This window comes from Maniola hyperantus, chromosome 4 (genome assembly GCF_902806685.2).
Source record: "Maniola hyperantus chromosome 4, iAphHyp1.2, whole genome shotgun sequence".
In the NCBI taxonomy this organism is placed as follows: Eukaryota; Metazoa; Arthropoda; class Insecta; order Lepidoptera; family Nymphalidae; genus Maniola; species Maniola hyperantus.
In genome coordinates this window covers 3,135,725-3,153,305 of record NC_048539.1, presented here as the reverse complement: position 1 = coordinate 3,153,305, position 17,581 = coordinate 3,135,725, and the positions used below count along the sequence as shown (strand labels likewise).

Sequence of the window (17,581 nt, the reverse complement as noted above, 5' to 3'; positions counted from 1 at the left end):
CTGCCTTTAAGTTTTTTCAAAAAGAAATAAGAAGTGTAGTGTATAATCTATGACACTATCAATGTCAACTGTGACATTAACGTCCGTGACATTGACATTTGACAGTTAAATGCAAAACCAGCGGACAGGAGCGGACTGCGGAGCCTTGAGTAAAAAATTTGTAATTTTGAAAAATCCAAATCGAATTTTTTGCATACTAAATACAAGCTACTATGGCTGCCCAAGCAACCCGGCGCACTTTCGGACAATTAGTTCAACAGGGTTGGACTGAGATCCCTGAAGTTCTAGCCTCCTCGGGTCTGGCGGTCGTAGGTTTGGTGTTCGGAACTTACGCCTGTTACGAATATGTGAAAAACGACGGTGATAACAGAAGGTACAAGAAGATTTACGTCGTGATGAGACCCGATGACCCTAGAGTGGCGAAAATTCGCAAAGATTAGAACACTAGAAGTATATGACTATTTAGGTGCAATTATGTAATAATAAATCAGTGTTGTCATTTATTTGTTGTTAAATTGTTTGTACCCATTAACTACTGTTAATAACCTAGTACTAAGGTGATAATATGTGGCTCAGTTTGTACATAAATATTTTTCCTTTCTAATACAATGATTATTAAACTAAATAGCCCACAGAGATAAGCAAAGCTCACCAGGAGTTGTTATTCTAAGCTCACCACTCTGTGGTACCTACTTAAAAAGTGAAGACCAATCTGTACTCTTGTATGTGGGACACATAGTGTAGTGACAAGACGACTTTACAGTAAATAGATCATCATTGGTCTGATGCCAGAGCTCCTCAGCTTACCTTGGACATCTTCAAGCATGCTTCAAAAATTAATGTCCCAAATTCTTATTTTCTTGCCTATACTCTCATTTTTAACTATTTCTGTTGCCTTGTGATTCAATTATTACTAAGAGTGTATCATTTTTATATCTTGGATTTACAATTTCGATATACAAAAGTTAAGACAGATTATTAATTTATGATTTTGTTAGTTTGATAGATTTTTATCATAATACGTCATCTATTTGAAGATTGTTTGCACTAAAATTCAAATAGATTATGGTAGAGGTCAATGTGTAGAAGCTAAAAAAGAAAAACTAAGGTATAAAAGCAGTAAATTTTATTCATTATTTTGTACTTGCAGAATACTGAAGTTAGTCACGTCACAAAAAAAATAAATGGGCCTTTTTCTTCGCCCTGGGCTGGTTTCCGCACTTAAACGTTACATCTGTTGTGCTTAAAAATGGGCCTTATGCTGTCTGTCCACAATCACTGTACATAATATTATCTAATTTTATTGAATGAAGAATGTTATAGTGATCTGAGATATTTATAAATCTATGTCTAAAACACTTACATGTTTTTTAACAAGCAAAAAAATACCTAATGTCTAAAAAAATTTGTCTCTTAGCAGTCAGACAATTGACATTCAAGTAAATGTATAAAAAAATCACAGTAATAAACAATTGTTGATAATCAAATAAAATATTACAATAGAATCACTCAAGGCAAATTAAAAATATTTCTTGTTTAGACTAATTACATACTTCTAACTAAATTTCTAGCCCACAGATTATCAATTTCCAAAGCACCAATCAATGCAATTTAGTCTCCCTTCAGATTGGCTCACACTCTTACGGCCTACGCTTAATCGTTACTTAAGGCATAAATTAGTATGGATAAGGAAAGCCTTAAATAACGATTTAGCGACTCTGAGTACCGCTGTTAGGTTGAGAATCTATAGAGCAAACTCTATAGATTAGACTTAGCTCAGATTCTGATTTTGGCCTAAGCCCTTCTCTTTCTGTGAGGAGTTGTGCTCAGTAGTGGGCCAGTGATGGGTTGATCATGATGATGACTATTACAAAGCTGGTGTTACATAAATCACAATTGTTTTTTTAATCTTCCCTATCTTTTACGGTTAGCCATTTTAGTTTTGCTCTTTTTCCCTGTGCTTGAACTGGGATGTTCTTCATTTTTCTTTCCTTTCCCAGAAGCTTTGCTAGGGCCAGCCTTTTCGGTTTCCTTATTTTTCTTTTTCTGAGATAAAAATAAGAAATCATCAGAATTTTAGTAGCTACCTAGTTACGCACTCATCCGATCCGAGTCCGTGAAAATATGTTCCTTTTTGTTTTGTATGATAGCTTATGACATATGTCATGATTCGGATCGGATGAGTGTGTGATTGCTGTAAGGGAGTAAAAATAGGGGTTAGAAATTTGTGTAGTCCACGCGGACGAAGTCGCGGGTATAAGTTAGTGTACCTACAATAAGAGTTTAATCATAAATTCAATTATTTTATTATTACCTTTATCATGGCGTCATTTTCTGGGTCGCTGTCCTGTTCGACCTCCTCTACATCGTCTTGAGAGTTTTCTTGTGAGTTGTCGTCGATGCCTCGTCCCTTCTTGAACGCGGCCGGTGCGTAGGGTAGGGCACTCGCTGTCTTGTTGTACGTTCGTGTTAGGGCTGCTTTTACCTGGTAAAATAATATTTTCAACTGCTTGGAATTGGCAATGGCATGGCACATAGTTCGAAAAAGCTATAGACGTTGGGGTCCCAAGGCCAAAAGGATAATTCCACAAGTGAGTCATCTTCCCTCAGCAAGTTATATGACTAACACACGACATTGTACTTTATATTTACCTTAGGGTCAATCAACACAATGGGGTTTCTTCTCTCTGGCCATAAGGACAGTTCAACAAGTGAGTCCAGATCTTCCCTCAATAGGTTATAAGACTCTAGAACTCGAAGGGACTGGTCGATGCCTTCTGTCTTGTCTTTTATTAGTGGGTCAAGGATCGCATCTCGTAGGTGGGTTGAGTAGTCCAAGAATATTGAGGATTTTGAACCGGATGTACTGTGAAAGGAATATCTTATCTTAACATGATGGTAAAGCATGACCAGAAAAATAAAACACCTCGGCATATTGCGGAAAACCCGTGGAACTAATTTATACAAGACCATATAATTATTGACCATAAACAATAATATACTAGTGGCGCCCCCAGAGCAAGTTTTTTATATTCCTGGTCAGGCTTTAGGTGGGAAGTGATATCTTAGGTATATCTACTTAAAATGGTACATGCTGTGGGTAATCCTGTTGAACACAATCCCTATACGAAAATAAATTGACAACTACACCTACAATACCTTTTCTGCAGGGAAAAATATGAAAAGGTTAGCAATATAATATTTACACTTGTCATTTTACTTCAGAGATTGTGTACAACAGAATTAGTCACACTGTGATGGCATTAAAATGAAATAAAAAGGCGTTAATTTGGTTGTATAGAAATTTAGAAATATGTAACTGAATTGATGAGACGAAAAATGCCATTGTGGAAAAATCTGGAGAATACGGGTAAATCAAAATCGTTTGAAAACTTTGGGTAAAAAAATTAGTTCTCAGCTTTTATGTTCTGGTCACCTTTCTTTAAAGGGAATCTAGGTCCAAAAAATTAAGGACTCAAGGAGGGTCAAGAATTTAGACGAGTCAAAAAAATAACGTTCGACAATTTATTAGGTTAATTAATAAAATTCAGTTCTAGAATTGAAACGAATCAAAAAAATTGATTTTGACAATTTAAATAGATAAATTGCACAACGCGCCTATAGTAGTTTTCACTTCAAAGGTTGGGAAATTTTGGTAAGTACAAAATTGGGTTTAAGAATTTGGAAAAGCGTAAACCACAATTCTTTCCTAGTGATTTCCATTATACACACTGGCTTTACTCACGTGTTTCGTCGACATTCGACTGCAGACGCGTGCGCGAACTGAGTCCCTGTGACCCCAAATGGGTATGGAAACTAGTCGGGCTAATGTCGACGAAACACGTGAGTAAAGCCGGTGTGTGATATATGTATAACTAGATGATGCCCGCGACTTCGTCCGCGTGGATTTAGGTTTTTTAAAAATCCCGTGGGAACTCTAATTTTCCGGGATAAAAAGTAGCCTATGTCCTTCCCCAAATTTCATCAAATCAGTTAAACTGTTGGTCCGTGAAAAGCTAGCAGACCGACAGACAGACACACTTTCGCATTTATAATATTAGTATGGATTTGGAAGAGCAAGAAATGCGAGATAAAAACCTGAGTCTGGTATGAGCGTGTATTTCCTGCGCCAGACGTCGCATCTTGGTAGCTCGGGAGTTCTTCCCCAGCCATCCCGGGAACTGGATCTGCCCCGCTACGTGCCCTTCCATAAAGTGCCCCGGCATCACGCTACTGTACATCGCCTGGGAAATAAATATGCAGTGTGAGTGGAACAACGGAAAATCGATTAAGTGCGAATCGAACTCTTACACGAAGGGATCCATCATACAAGAAATAACACTCTTCAGAACTTTTGGTGACAGTGGGGTATTAATAAAATATAGAGTTTGAATAGGTATATTACCTGCATGGGCAATAGACTCCAAGCCTGGCAGCGTCGTATCCTCGCGTCCACGAGGTCGCCTAAGCTGATGCTGTCGGCGGCGCGGCTCAGGCGCTCCAACGTCTCTCGCTTCGAAAAACTTGCTTTGCTGTTTAACAATAATTTACTATTTAGAATTCATGATTAGCGATGGACGATTGTTGCAAAAAACAATTGAATAAATCGAAAAACTAACCAATCTATTGTCGGTCTTCAAAAAAAACAATAGAATGAAAATCGCCAACGATTGTAAAAAATTTCTAAAGGTCTAGAACGAATAAATCAATTGCATTCAATTTTTGATTCATTTGTCCGAGACCCGCGCGCTATGAAACAATCGAAAATGACTGATTGTTTTTCGATTATTCGTCAATCGCCATATTCTTGATATTGAGCATCCGCCCGCGGCGTCGCTCGGCCTTACATTATAAAAGGAACTTCTGTACAAATTTTCAGCTCTCTAGGTCCAAAAGGAATTATTTTTTCCAGTCGAACAATACTTTGATGTTTTTTGAGTGAAGGATCTGTTAACGCTCAAATCTCGCTAAATTGCTTGAAGTTTCAGACGTAGATACTACTAATCGAGGTATATATAGGTTTTAGATTGAACGCGGTAATGTAAAACTAATTATTATTTAAAAATTAAATACTATTAATCAAATTGGTTAAAAATAATAATAATAAAGCCTAGATTTCCTAAACAAAAAAGATTTACAGAAAAGAAAACTCACCCAGGCCCGTGAGGTACAACATTCAAATAATTCTCTTGTACAAACAGCGGCATAATACTATAGTCCGTGAAGAACAGATCGCTCTTGTCGTTTATACTCATTTTCTGATGCTCTTCGGCGCTGAAAACTCGCCGGATTGCTTCCCAGGGACCCTAGATAACATTAAGGGGCCCATATATGTAGATAACGGGTACATAACACGATTAATTCCATTAAATTGCGATTGAGTATCGCAAACACCAGAATTTCAATCGTGAGGATGCTTTTAAACTAGCAAGTTTGTGGAATCCAGTGGTAGAATTATGCAAACCAAGACAGCTTCGTACGACATCGAAAGTTAATAGTGACGTTGTGAGTGTATTTTGACAGTCAGCTCGTAAAGTTCCAGCGAAAAACACAAGAAAGAGGGTAGTTACTGGGTAAGTTAAGGGTAGTACTACTGCCCTTGACAGTTCGAACTTCATCTCTCGTAGCACCGCAGTCCCGTCGTGAGTCGTGACCACGACCCGTGCAATTGCATTGAAATGGCGACAAATAAAAACATGAAATTAATTATGGTATGTACTCGTTATCTACATTAAAATATGTCGTAAGACCACGAAATAAGCTTAAAATCATTAAGGGTCCATATAAAAGTTTTGCGTGTTTTGAAATATTTTAATTTGAAAAAGTGGTATATATTACAAGCAGTCTTAATAACACTTACCATCTTCATATCTTTCTTAACTTTCCCAGCTTCTCCCTTCAGTCGATCGTGATCCATGAGATTCGAATCCGCGACCCACACGGAAAGCATGTGCAGAGTCTGCCTGACGTCATGCCCGGCTGCCTCTATGAGTTGCGTCAACACATCGTTCGGGATAGTAACGTTTTCTTTGAAGCAGATTGATTTCATCGCGCACTGGCAAATAACAAATTGTTAGAATAATAATAAAATAAATCTTTACACATAAAAAGAAGACACTGACTGACTGAATGACGTATCAACATCGATTATAAATATATAACTAATATTACTCGGGCTTACTTCAACTAATTATGTGAGTCCAACTGGATTTTGACAATCTCCCTGACGCAGTGGTAAGCGCTGTGGTCTTATTAGTGGGAGGTCCCAGGTTCGATTTCTGGCAGGGGTCTAAATTTCTGGTCTGGTCTGGTGGAAGGCTTCGGCCGTGGCTAGTTACCATCCTACCGGAAAAGCCGTGCCGCCAAGCGATTTAGCGTTCCGGTGCGATTCCAGGTTAGCCCACTACCATCTTAGACTGCATTATCACTTACCACCAGGTGAGATTGCAGTCAAGGGCTAACTTGTATCTGAATAAAAAAAAGTATATGTTGTTATATTTATAATAGATATCACTAACGATAGTTTAAACGTTCAGTTATAATATATTACCATGATCTGGTTGACCCTGGGTCTGTCGAAGCGCAGATCGTAGCAGTAGTTGAGTAGCGAGCGCATCTTTTCGCTATTTCTATCGTTGCACATACAGATCACAGGCACTGATGTAGACTTTATTAGTGATATTAGTTCTTGTAGACCGCCTGGAAGAGACTTTTAATATTAGTCATTTAACATGGCTAATATTCTTTATAAAAAAAATGATAAATCTAAATACAAAACACAAAAAGACACAAAACACAAAACGATAAAACATTCAAGGATTTTTAACACTGGAATTTATGGTTCAGATAGGGGCTTCTTTAGGAGACCATTTACAGTGGAATTCATAGTCAAGATAGGGGCTTCTTACCGGTCTCTAAACTGAACTAAATTGACAAGTCTAATAGTACTAACCTTTTCTGCAGGAAAGTATTGTGAAAGGATTACGTTCACAGTACGACAAGGCTCTCTTGGCACTTGAATGACATTGACAGGGGGGGGCGCTGTTGGAGAACAAAGCTTAGAATATTCAAACAAGACCAAAGGGGACACTTGACGGCAACGTTAGTTCCGCTTTTCGCCACGCACCAAGATAGACTTGTCGTACTGTAAGCTTGTCGATTTCGTTTAGAAATTGAGTAAAACCAAATATTGGTACTACTAGTAGTGGTAGGACAACACTAATGATTGAAAATGTGTTTTTTTCAGTTGATCATGTCTAAAAGAAACAATGTAGATTGACACAATTGGGTAGCATGTTTATAAAAGGGGTATAAAATGGTTTATGAAAGCAAATAAATGAAATGAATGAATGAATAGATAAAAAATTCTTACCGCGATCCTCATTCCCTGCCATTCCGTCTACTTCATCCATAACAAGGACGTGTTTTTTCGACACGGCGCCTTTTCCTGTTGCACCTAGAAATTTTATTTTTGTATATTTTATTGCAGGACTAGCTGATGCCCGCGACTTCGTACGCGTGGATTTAGGTTTTTAAAAATCCCGTGGGAACTCCCTGGTAGTGATTCTGCTTGAAATGTTCTGAATACTAATGACACCCGATTGAATAGCACTAAGAAATTTAGGTGCGTACCATTTTTTTTCCGGAATCGAACCTGTTACTACGTAATATTATTAGGAAGAAATGAAATGACTGTATGCTATTATTATACTGATCGCGATCGATTTGCTGTTACCCGTTGAGGAGTTCCGTCCTCTATTTCCAAAACTGTTCATCAAATATGCGCTAAACTTACACCAAATGGCACCAAGATGATAGTATATATAACATTTGTATAGAAAAAAGAATTGTAAAAATTGGTTCAAGTATATGGGGCTGGTACTTACCCCTGGCGTAAGCAGATAGTGAAGTAGTGCTCAACAGTTCACCAATCTGTTCCCGTATAAGAGTTTTGCTTCTTGTGTCCGAAGCGTTAAACTCGACCATATCAAAGCCCAGCTCTTTACATACCAACGATACTGTTGTTGTTTTGCCTATGGATGGAGTAAAAACTTGATTAACAGAAATTAATACTAAATAAAGAAAAGCACAAGATCAATATAATAAATATTTTCAATGATACACTAATTGTAAAAAGCGATTTTGCTTTCAAGATCAATGATGACGGCCAAGGCTCAAATAGCTAGAACCCAGAGCAAGCTGTAAAACCAGGCTGAACGCGGTACTTTGAATAGAGAAACATTCTTAAAGAATCATTTTTGGTTAATCTGCAAGCAAAATCAATGTTTTAGGGCTGTTGCACAACTGCCCAATAAACTGTATCTGTCAAATCGTTTTAGCAGTACTTTATAGACTTTGACGAATAAGGGTGGATGTGCACTCATCCGTATTCGGTTCGTATGCGTGATTCTTCGAAGTGGCCGTCATACAAATACGTACTCATTCGATTCGTATTTTTACGGAATCCGTGGTTTCACGGATGAGTGCACAAACACCCTAGCGTTTTGGCAGTTTGCATATTGGAAATCTGTCGAAATCTAAATATATACATAAAAGGAAAGGTGACTGACTGACTGACTGATCTATCAACGAACAGCTCAAACTACTGGACAGATCGGGCTGTAATTTAGTATGCAGATAGCTATTACGACGTAGGCATCCGCTTAGAAAGGATTTTTGAAAATTCAACCCCTAAGGGGGTGAAATAGGAGTTTGAAATTTGTGTAGTCCACGCGGATGAAGTCGCGGGAATAAGCTAGTGTCAAATATATTCGTCAAATAAAACTCATTTGGTTATTATTACCCACTCCCGGTGGTCCAGATAAAAGCGCAGCTTTATAATAAGCACCGTTGTCATCCTTCGCCCACGGACTCGGTTTTGGTATTTTCGTCTTTCTATTCACGTACCACTGAGTCAGCCAATTTGATAATCTGTGAACAATTATTGTAATCGTATCCGCCATACTGAATAACAATGACGTCATTATACACTGATATTCAGAATGCTGAGACGAAGGTAACGCAACGCAAGAGTAGTTTGGCAACTGCGAGGGCACTAAATAAATAATCGATAAAATAATTAATACCACACACATAACTCCTAAACTTACTTCTTAACATTGCTCTTTTCTCCATGTTGTCCAATAATCTGCTTGAGACTGGTAGGTTTATATTTATCTACCCACATCAAGCTTAAATTTTTCGTCATTCCGGATTTATGTGAGTCATCTGCAAAATCAAAATAATTTTAAAGTTTTCGACAATTTAAATCAACATTCCATTTCATTTCATGTTTGCAAAAAAAGCCATTTCTCTAGAAGAATGTTAAGTATGCATGTGGAAGGAAAAAAGAGGAGAGGACAACCAAAGAAAAGGTGGATGGATTGCGTGAGAGGATATGCGTGAAAAAGGAGTGGATAATACGTTGACGAATGACAGAAGAGACTGGAAGAAGAAGACATGTTGTGCCGACCCCACGTAGCGTGGGATAAGGTAAGGAAGAATAAGAAGTTGCAAAAAGAGTAAAACATACTGTTGATAATTATTGGTTCTGGTTTAGTTTCAGATTTTACTTCTTCTTGAAGCAAAATTGTTTTCGGCGACACCGATCTTTCCTTATTACCATTAGTCAAACTTAATTTACTTTCTTTAATTTTAACTCCTTCATTTTTGACATTTTTATTTAATTCCTTGTGAGAGTCATTTCTCTTTTCTATCGATTTGTCTCTTTTGGCGCTCTTTTTTTCAATGTCATTTTCTTTTTTGATTCCTTTGGAATTCGATTTGGATTTATATTTATTTTTATCAGTTGAATCTTTAATCATTTTCAGAAATTCATCTTCGTTAAGGATTTTAATGCCGAGTTCTTCCGCTTTTGCCAATTTAGCCGGGCCTGCCTCGTCACCCGCTAATACATGCGTTACCTATTTTTTTTTAAACAAGAGTGTATTTGTTATAAAATCATCATGATAGATTATAATAATTATATCAAAGACAAAAATATCAACAACTAGCTGAACCGCCCCGGCTTCGCTCGGGTGGAGTTTAGAAAATTGAGGAGGAGGTTGAATTAAATTTTTCTTTCCGTAAGAACCTACTTCAAGGAATATTATAAAAAAGAATTAGCGAAATCGGTTCAGCTGTTCTCGAGATTTGCGATCAGCAACACATTTAGCGATTCATTTTTATATATAGAGATTTATTTATGGCGGCCACGCGCATTAGCAATTTGTGAGACTTATATCAAGAGCCAAAAAAAGAGCTTAAAATAAACACAAAAGATTGCAAAGTATAGTACTTATACTTATACATCTGATTGTTCCTGGTACGCGGAGTCATTTAACATGGGAAAGCACTAGTGCATATTGCGCCCTTCCTTGCACTTTAACGGGCCTTATGGATGTTGCATCTTTCTTATCGATGGATATCGAACCTTTTTAAATGTATGCAATGAAATAATTCAATAAATAATCACCTTCCTACTAATACCACTTTTGATACATCCTCCATACTTTGTGATAGTAGCAACAACCTCTTCTCGCTCAAACGAATCCAAAACGCCAGTAAGTAAAAACGCACAATTTTTCAAACAGTCTGGTCGACCCTAGAAGGTACAAACGTAAGATTTTTTAATCAACCTGTAAAACCAACCAAAATCAATTTGCTTGACGAAATTCGAAGGCAATCCTAGTGGTTAGTGAAAATAATTTTATGGTGATCGCACATTAAAGAAAGAGCTTGCCATACATTTTGTTGTGATAAGTGTGTCAGCAGATGTCAACTGCTGGATATCGATACAGAGCAAGGATATGACATACAGATACACGGAGCAATCGTGCGGTAAGTGCGGAACGAAGGCGCTACCCGAACTGAACTACGTAGTTAGAGTCCTGCGACACTGTCGCGACGCTGGCTAGTCGTTGACGGCATTTAACACGAGATCAAAGGAGTCGAACTAGCAGAGAGACAAATTGTCAAAGACATACTTTTTATATCTGTCAAGTGTAAATGTGTGTGACATTACCACCTGTGAAATCAGTGTACGCCAAGCTCCCTTGTAAAAATTAAATACTAAGATAATCAAATTGTTAAAATTAAAAATAAACCCTAAAGACCTTAAGAACAAGTCTTTCATTTCATAATACGTTACATAGGTCTCTTGTAGGGATTCCACACGCCTGGAGTCATATACTGCCTGGATCCAGCGGTTCCCTGTGACTTGCTTAACATCTTCTGTGTACCTAGTGGGAAATATTCCAACGCTACGCTTTGCAGCACGCTTTGCATCTCGAAACCGCAGTCCGCAACATCTATCGGTTTTTCAAACTAATGTGCACTGATCATTGCCACATTAACATTGATTTCTTACCTCAGGTATTTCTTTCGTTCCTAAATGCTTAGGTCCAGATCTGTTCAGGTAATTTTTATACAATGCCGCGGAATGCCTCCTTCTTTCGTGCCTCTCTTCATCTGTGAGAACTATGAAGAAGACACTTTATTACTAATTTCTTTATACTCTATAGAGAATTTGATATATTTCCAATACGAAACCTGACAATAATAAAAAAAATGGAAATGACTGTTTATGGAAATAAGTGTATTTTATTAGTAAAAGTTTATATAATCAAAACTCCAACATCTATTATTTGTTATCTACCAAGCTAATCTTCTAAAGAGTTAAGCAAAGAGTAATCTAGGCTACTTTTTATCTAGAGTGATACATTTTTCTGCAGAAAACGATGACTTGTCAAATTAGTCTGGATTTTGAACTTCCATGAAAATTTCTAATTCCATTTTTTTTTAGTTTTTTCTTTAAACAAATAAATACAAATTGATACATACCAGACTCATTGAAGCTCTTGTCCAATTTAACTTTTTTTTGCTTAGGTTCATTTGATTTGTGTTCATTATCATCTTTTTCACCATCTTTAAGAAAATCACTAAAATCTACCTTGTCTTTCTTGATATTATCAGATTTTGTGTCAACTACAATTATTGTCTGATCATTGTCAATTTTGTCTAATTTCCTCTTATGTGAACTTGATTTCGTGTCTGTTTTATTATTACTGTCTTTAGATTCATGATTTTTCTGTTCTGATTTTGTAACCATATTTATCTGATCATTGTCAACTTTGTATAATTTCTTTTTGTGGGAATTTGATTCTTTATCTCTTTTATCAGTACTGTCTTTATCATGATGTTTTAGTTCTTTTTTTGATCCATGATTTTCAATTTTGTCCAATTTCTTCTTATGAGAAGATGATTCCTTGTCTTTTTTATTAGTACTGTTTTCAAACTCGTGATCTTCAGTATCAACTATTATTGTCTGATCATTGTCAACTTTGTCTATTTTAATCTTGTGAGAAGTTGATTCCTTGCCTTTTCTATTAACACTGTGTTTTGAATCATGATTTTTCTGGATTGCTTTTGTGTCAAGATTTGTCTTGTCTGAATTACTTTTATGAGCTATTGATTTGTTGGTTTTTTTATCACTGTTTGTAGAGTTAGTATAATCTTTTGAATCATGATTTCCAAGTTTCTCTTTTGATTTGTCTATAGAATCTATTTTAGTTACATGATTTTCATTATTAGGTGGTTCGGGACACATTAAATTGTCAACTTCATCTAGCTGTAACAAACTCTTTTCGAATTCCTCATCTGAATGTATGCCTGTCTCCGTTTCTTTTTTGGTTTTCTTAACTATAGGTTCGGATCTTTTGATTGGGGCACTGCCAAATATGTCAACCGCTTTGACCTCTTTTAGAGCCGGTTTGGGCGCAATGTGTTTTTTTTTAGGTGGAGAAAAGATCTCTTCGTCAGAATCTTCTTGGATTTGTCTTCGCTTTCGAGATTGTTTCTTCTAAAAGTCAGTCATATTCTGTGTAAGTTTTATGAAGATGAAGAAATACTTAATCCTCATAAAATTTAGACATTAGAAGGTTATCAATATGTGGTACCAAAGGCATTCCGAACCATACATTTGACTAATTAAATGCTAGAGCAGGAGGCCAAATTGACAATGAGAATTTTGTATTTTTTTTGCAAATATTATTAAATAATATTAATTAATTTTGATATGTTATAATATTAATAAGTTTTAATTTTGACTATGAATACAATAGTAGAACTTTGTTCTATTTGTATTTATTCTGGGTGTTCCAGAAGTAGGTAACTAACGCTTATAATTTCTAAGCACTTCAATTGATAATACTAACTTATAGTTCAAACACTATAATACTAACTAATTTTATGACTTTGAATTTTACACTGAGTATGGAGTCTTATTCTAACATAAACAGTAAAAACTGTAAATTGTTTATGTAAGAATTATGTACATGAAGCTAATAAATAAATCAAAAATATAAAAAATTAAGTACCTTATTTACAATTATGATCTCAGGGGATTCAGGTATAACATCACTGTCCTCATCCTCTACCCTTTTCTTAACTTTTTTTACAGTAAAAAATGACCTTATATCCTGAAATCAAATCAATGAAGTAATAAAACTCTCATCATTGTTATTGATCAATCTGATGAGTCTTCTATCTGTACTATCCACTTATATTATTATAATTGCAAAGGTTTGCCTGCGTGTTACTTTTTCACAGCCTATCTATAGAACACAACACATCGAAAAGGCAATCGGGAAGGGAATGCCCTGCAGGCCTGAACACCCGCACAGCCCCGGAGCCAATCCGGCGCAGGCGAGCACGGACGATGCGGGGCATCCCCTCATAACACAATTGCCATCTCAATCTGTCGTGGACTATACTTAACCCATTATGACAAAATATTGTAGAGAGATAGCTTGCATCCTAGACTGGCTACTTTTTGTCCCAGGAAATCAGAGTTCCAACACGATTTAAAAAAACAATATGGGCGAAGTAGCTGTATCATCAACTAGTATCATCTAGTGTTATACTTATTTACTTGCTAGCTGACTCAATTCAGCTTTCCATTGGTGGTTTTACCTATTCTATAGATCAAAATGTGAATATATCATACATACTTAATAAAAAGTTCTTAAAGATCATGAAAACGCATGGCAGACTACTAATAAGCAAGATGTTTGGAAGTTACTTACTTATTTGCAATTATGGAGACACATGGGGATTGCAAATTAGTTTAAGACAGTATACTTTTTAAATAAAATAATGAATAACAAATAAACAAAAGTGCAGGTGAATCAAATTGAAACTCAAGTAAGTACCTAGTATACCTATCACCTTAAATTTAAGTTTTATTGAATAAAAAATGTTTGGGTAACTCGTGTTTCGACCACATACTTAATTATTAAGTATATAGAGTAATATTTAGTTAAAAACGAATAACAATACGCAGTATTCTTACCCTATGCATTTTTCACTGGAACACCATTGAATCAGAAAACCAGAAAACAATAATTGAGTAGGTACCTATAGTGTTCAATTTAAGGAAACTAAATGCAACTTGTACAGAACTTATCTAGCCTATACCTATTACTATTTATTAGAAGAACAATTACTATCACTTTATCAGATCAAGAATTTTGAAAACAAACATTTTTACAATTTTTAGTTCCCTACAAAGAGTATTATAATATATGTTCCCTATTTTAGTAGTTCCCGCCACAGAGTACATGGTCCCCGCCATTCGTTATTTTTGGCACTATTCCTGTATATATAATGTACTCTGTGGCACTATTTTTGGTTGTCAAAACAAATGTCAACGTCAATTGCCACATTTTACTTTTTTAATAGGTAGGTAGGTAACATGCAAAAAATTTGTATGTACTAGGTACTACGTGGGTATTCCTATGTCGATGGTAATATGTTAATTTCAGTAGAAATGGGTAACAGTGATATAGTAGCGGGGGTTTCTAGGATGCCAACCAAGGTCTGAGAGCCACTGACCGTTATTTTTAGATTTCTGTCATCTAGATCAGTCTAAGGATTTCGTTGTCCCCTTTTACGTAATATTCTACTTGACTGTCTACTATTCCTATCACGATGTCTAATCAATGTCCACCGATGTCCACAATGACTTTGATTTAATAATTTGACGTAAGTAGGTATAAATCTTGGATGAATGCATTTCAAAATACAAAAATGCAATGTTATTTTTTATGTTCGCGCTCTTATTTATTCAAATAGCATGGTGCAACCATGTGGGTAGTACATTATTCTACAAACGGCTTGCTAGGGCTGAATGCTGGAGCGAGGAAGATATAGCTCGTTTGCGTGCTCGAAAAATATTTGAAGATAGTATAGTACCGCCAGTTATATCACCGGATAAAGTAAATGATGGCTTTATTAAAAGTATACTCAGGTATTTTCGTAATGCTATTAAAACAGCTGAAACAAATTTAGATAAGCAAACTGCGGTAATTTTAGAAGAAGCCTTATCGGACACCATTGGAGCGCACATGAGAAGTGAAATCCTACCAACAGTCAGATTTGCCTTTTACGCAGGGTATGTTCCTTACAGAAGAGTAAGGGAATTACACGACTTTTATAATGACCTGAAAAAGTTTCTAAATACGCAAGGCTTGGGCTGGAAAAGACCTTCGAGTATACCGGAACTGTCAAATATTACCGTTGAAAAAATTCGAATAGGCTCAGGAAGATATTATTTAAATCCATGCGCCAGTTTAGTCACCAGACGTGATGCAAAGTCCTGCATACATTTTCCTCCGCTCAAATCGGACGATGATTTACGACCATCTGCGGTCATGCTACCTTTCAAATCCGGTGGTTTAGTCAATCTGGTGTCACCAAGTTCACAAAATGCTTTACTGAAATATTACACTACCGCCTCGAGATGTATATTGCATAGTTCGCCGGAATCATGTCGACACGCAGATTTCATGAGCTTTAATAACGAACTTTGGCACTGGATGAAGAGAGATGTCGCTCCACATCTCGACGATGAGAAATTGTATGCGGCTTACGGAGGCGTTTTACGTATAGCTGCTGCAGCACAAAATTATGGAAAAGGTTTGTCTCGGCGGAATATTTTCGAGTCTCAGGTCGCTAGATTGTCGAAATGGCATCCGTGGAAGACGTTAAGGCGATCATGCGCTAATATTCAAAACGATTGGACTGGACTTTTGTATGTCTTCGTAGTAGTAATGATATGCATTGCAATTTGCTTGTTACAAATGTGCTACAGTTACATTGTAGATGGTGATGGGTGTAAATGTAAAAGTAAACCAAATTGTATTTGGAAGTGCAATGATGTATCATACGCGAACGTAGAATCCAGTATTCCGGCAATGCTGCCGTCTCACCAGAGCGCTGTGTATTACAGCGAGCAAAAGCGAGCGAAGAGACCGAACTCAAAGGCTCGAACCTCATCGCTTGGCTCTATAAAGACACAAAAAGTTTACGATATGCATGAAAACACCGAAAAGCTCATGGCTGTCATTATGAGCGACAACGAGGACACTAGTGAGGATTCACCTCCTCCATCTAAAAGCAGCGCAAATGGCAATAAAAAAGGTTTGAACGTGTGCCAAACGGACAGGTCGAAGAGTCCGCCAAAGATAGAAACTCCAGTTACACAAATACAAAGAAGAGCACCGAAGGCCAGAGCGCAAACGCCAAAGTTCTCCACGAGCACAGTTACTAATTCTGTAATGACCTATCAAAGGGGACAGGAGACCGAGTCTTGGTCTGGAAGTGTTAGTTCGACTTCAGCGCGATCTTTTTCTTCAACCGGTTCCAAATCACGATGTCGCAAATCGAAAAGTTCGCGCGACCTAGCGTGGGCGCGCCGCGTAGCGTCCAAGCATTCCTTACACGCAAAATCTTCAGGAACAGAACTCGATATGAATTCTTATATCACTCCTAAGTCACACCGGTGATTAGCGATAGTAGGTACTTAGTAAATTTTTCATACACTTAGTAGTTTAGAAATAATTTACATGATAATTTTTAGGATGTTTCATTTTGTAGGATGATGTGTTGTGTACTTACCTATGATTTAAGGCATATTTATTTAAGAAATGTTTAAAATTTGTAAGAATGTTTATCAATATATGTAAAGAGTTATAACGCTTTTACATATACTGATACAGATAAATAAAATGATAATAAACTTATTTACAAATATTTTCTTCTCTGCGAATCGATTAAACGTCGTTCAAATAAAATACATAGGTAGGTAGGTATACCGTTTCATTCAGACAGCTCATGAGGTAGAGTACGGGTTGCGAGAGAATGACAAACGTTGAGAGAGACTCAAAAATCAAATCGTTTTCACCCTCCCGCGTCCCGCATCCAAGCCATCTCAGTTACAGACACAGAGTACGCTTATACCTATAAGATTTCGTCACGTAATCAAGATTATGTGCGGAATGAGAGTACCGAACGGGCGTGGGACCGACCTTTATGCTAAGCAATTGCCTAAGCTTGGCGTTCACGGGTGTCCGGCTATAGGCATCTATAGGTGGGAGTCTGTGGTTACAGAATACTAGTGCTGGCCATACACGTTCAAGTTTACAGCGGACTTGAAGCGGTGTCCACTGTCCAGTAAACTTGAAGGTAAACATGATCGTGTATGGCGAGCGTCAAGCTCAAGCGACACATTCCTACTTCAGTA

At 36.9% G+C, this 17,581-nt stretch overlaps 2 protein-coding genes across 2 annotated transcripts; one reads left to right on the top strand and one right to left on the bottom strand.

Moving 5' to 3' along the window:
* Nucleotides 1-1,111: 1,111 nt before the first annotated feature.
* Gnf1 (germ line transcription factor 1) lies at nt 1,112-14,574 on the bottom strand. The gene is made up of 18 exons (XM_034968004.2): nt 14,351-14,574; nt 13,377-13,478; nt 11,842-12,859; nt 11,369-11,478; nt 10,475-10,603; nt 9,533-9,923; nt 9,111-9,228; nt 8,804-8,931; nt 7,887-8,033; nt 7,373-7,456; nt 6,551-6,699; nt 5,861-6,055; nt 5,155-5,306; nt 4,406-4,532; nt 4,099-4,244; nt 2,653-2,866; nt 2,315-2,485; nt 1,112-2,046 (listed from the first exon to the last, which is right to left on the bottom strand). The coding sequence occupies exons 1-18, from the start codon at nt 14,357-14,359 to the stop codon at nt 1,915-1,917; spliced, it is 3,522 nt and encodes a 1,173-aa protein (XP_034823895.1). The 5' UTR covers nt 14,360-14,574; the 3' UTR covers nt 1,112-1,914.
* A 498-nt stretch (nt 14,575-15,072) lies between these two features.
* On the top strand, nt 15,073-16,850 carry LOC117981815 (uncharacterized). Its single transcript, XM_034968016.2, has one exon. It carries the CDS (start codon nt 15,093-15,095, stop codon nt 16,842-16,844), a length of 1,752 nt encoding a protein of 583 aa, XP_034823907.1. The 5' UTR covers nt 15,073-15,092; the 3' UTR covers nt 16,845-16,850.
* The last annotated feature ends 731 nt before the right edge of the window (nt 16,851-17,581 follow it).

Coding starts and splice junctions, on each gene's coding strand:
- Gnf1 (XM_034968004.2), bottom strand. Junction 8,932..9,110: donor GAAAAGAGCAATGTTAAGAA/GTAAGTTTAGGA, acceptor AATTGTTCACAG/ATTATCAAATTGGCTGACTC. Junction 7,457..7,886: donor ACTATCTGCTTACGCCAGGG/GTAAGTACCAGC, acceptor TAAAATTTCTAG/GTGCAACAGGAAAAGGCGCC.
- LOC117981815 (XM_034968016.2), top strand. CDS start 15,093: ATGTTATTTTTTATGTTCGCGCTCTTATTTATTCAAATAGCATGGTGC.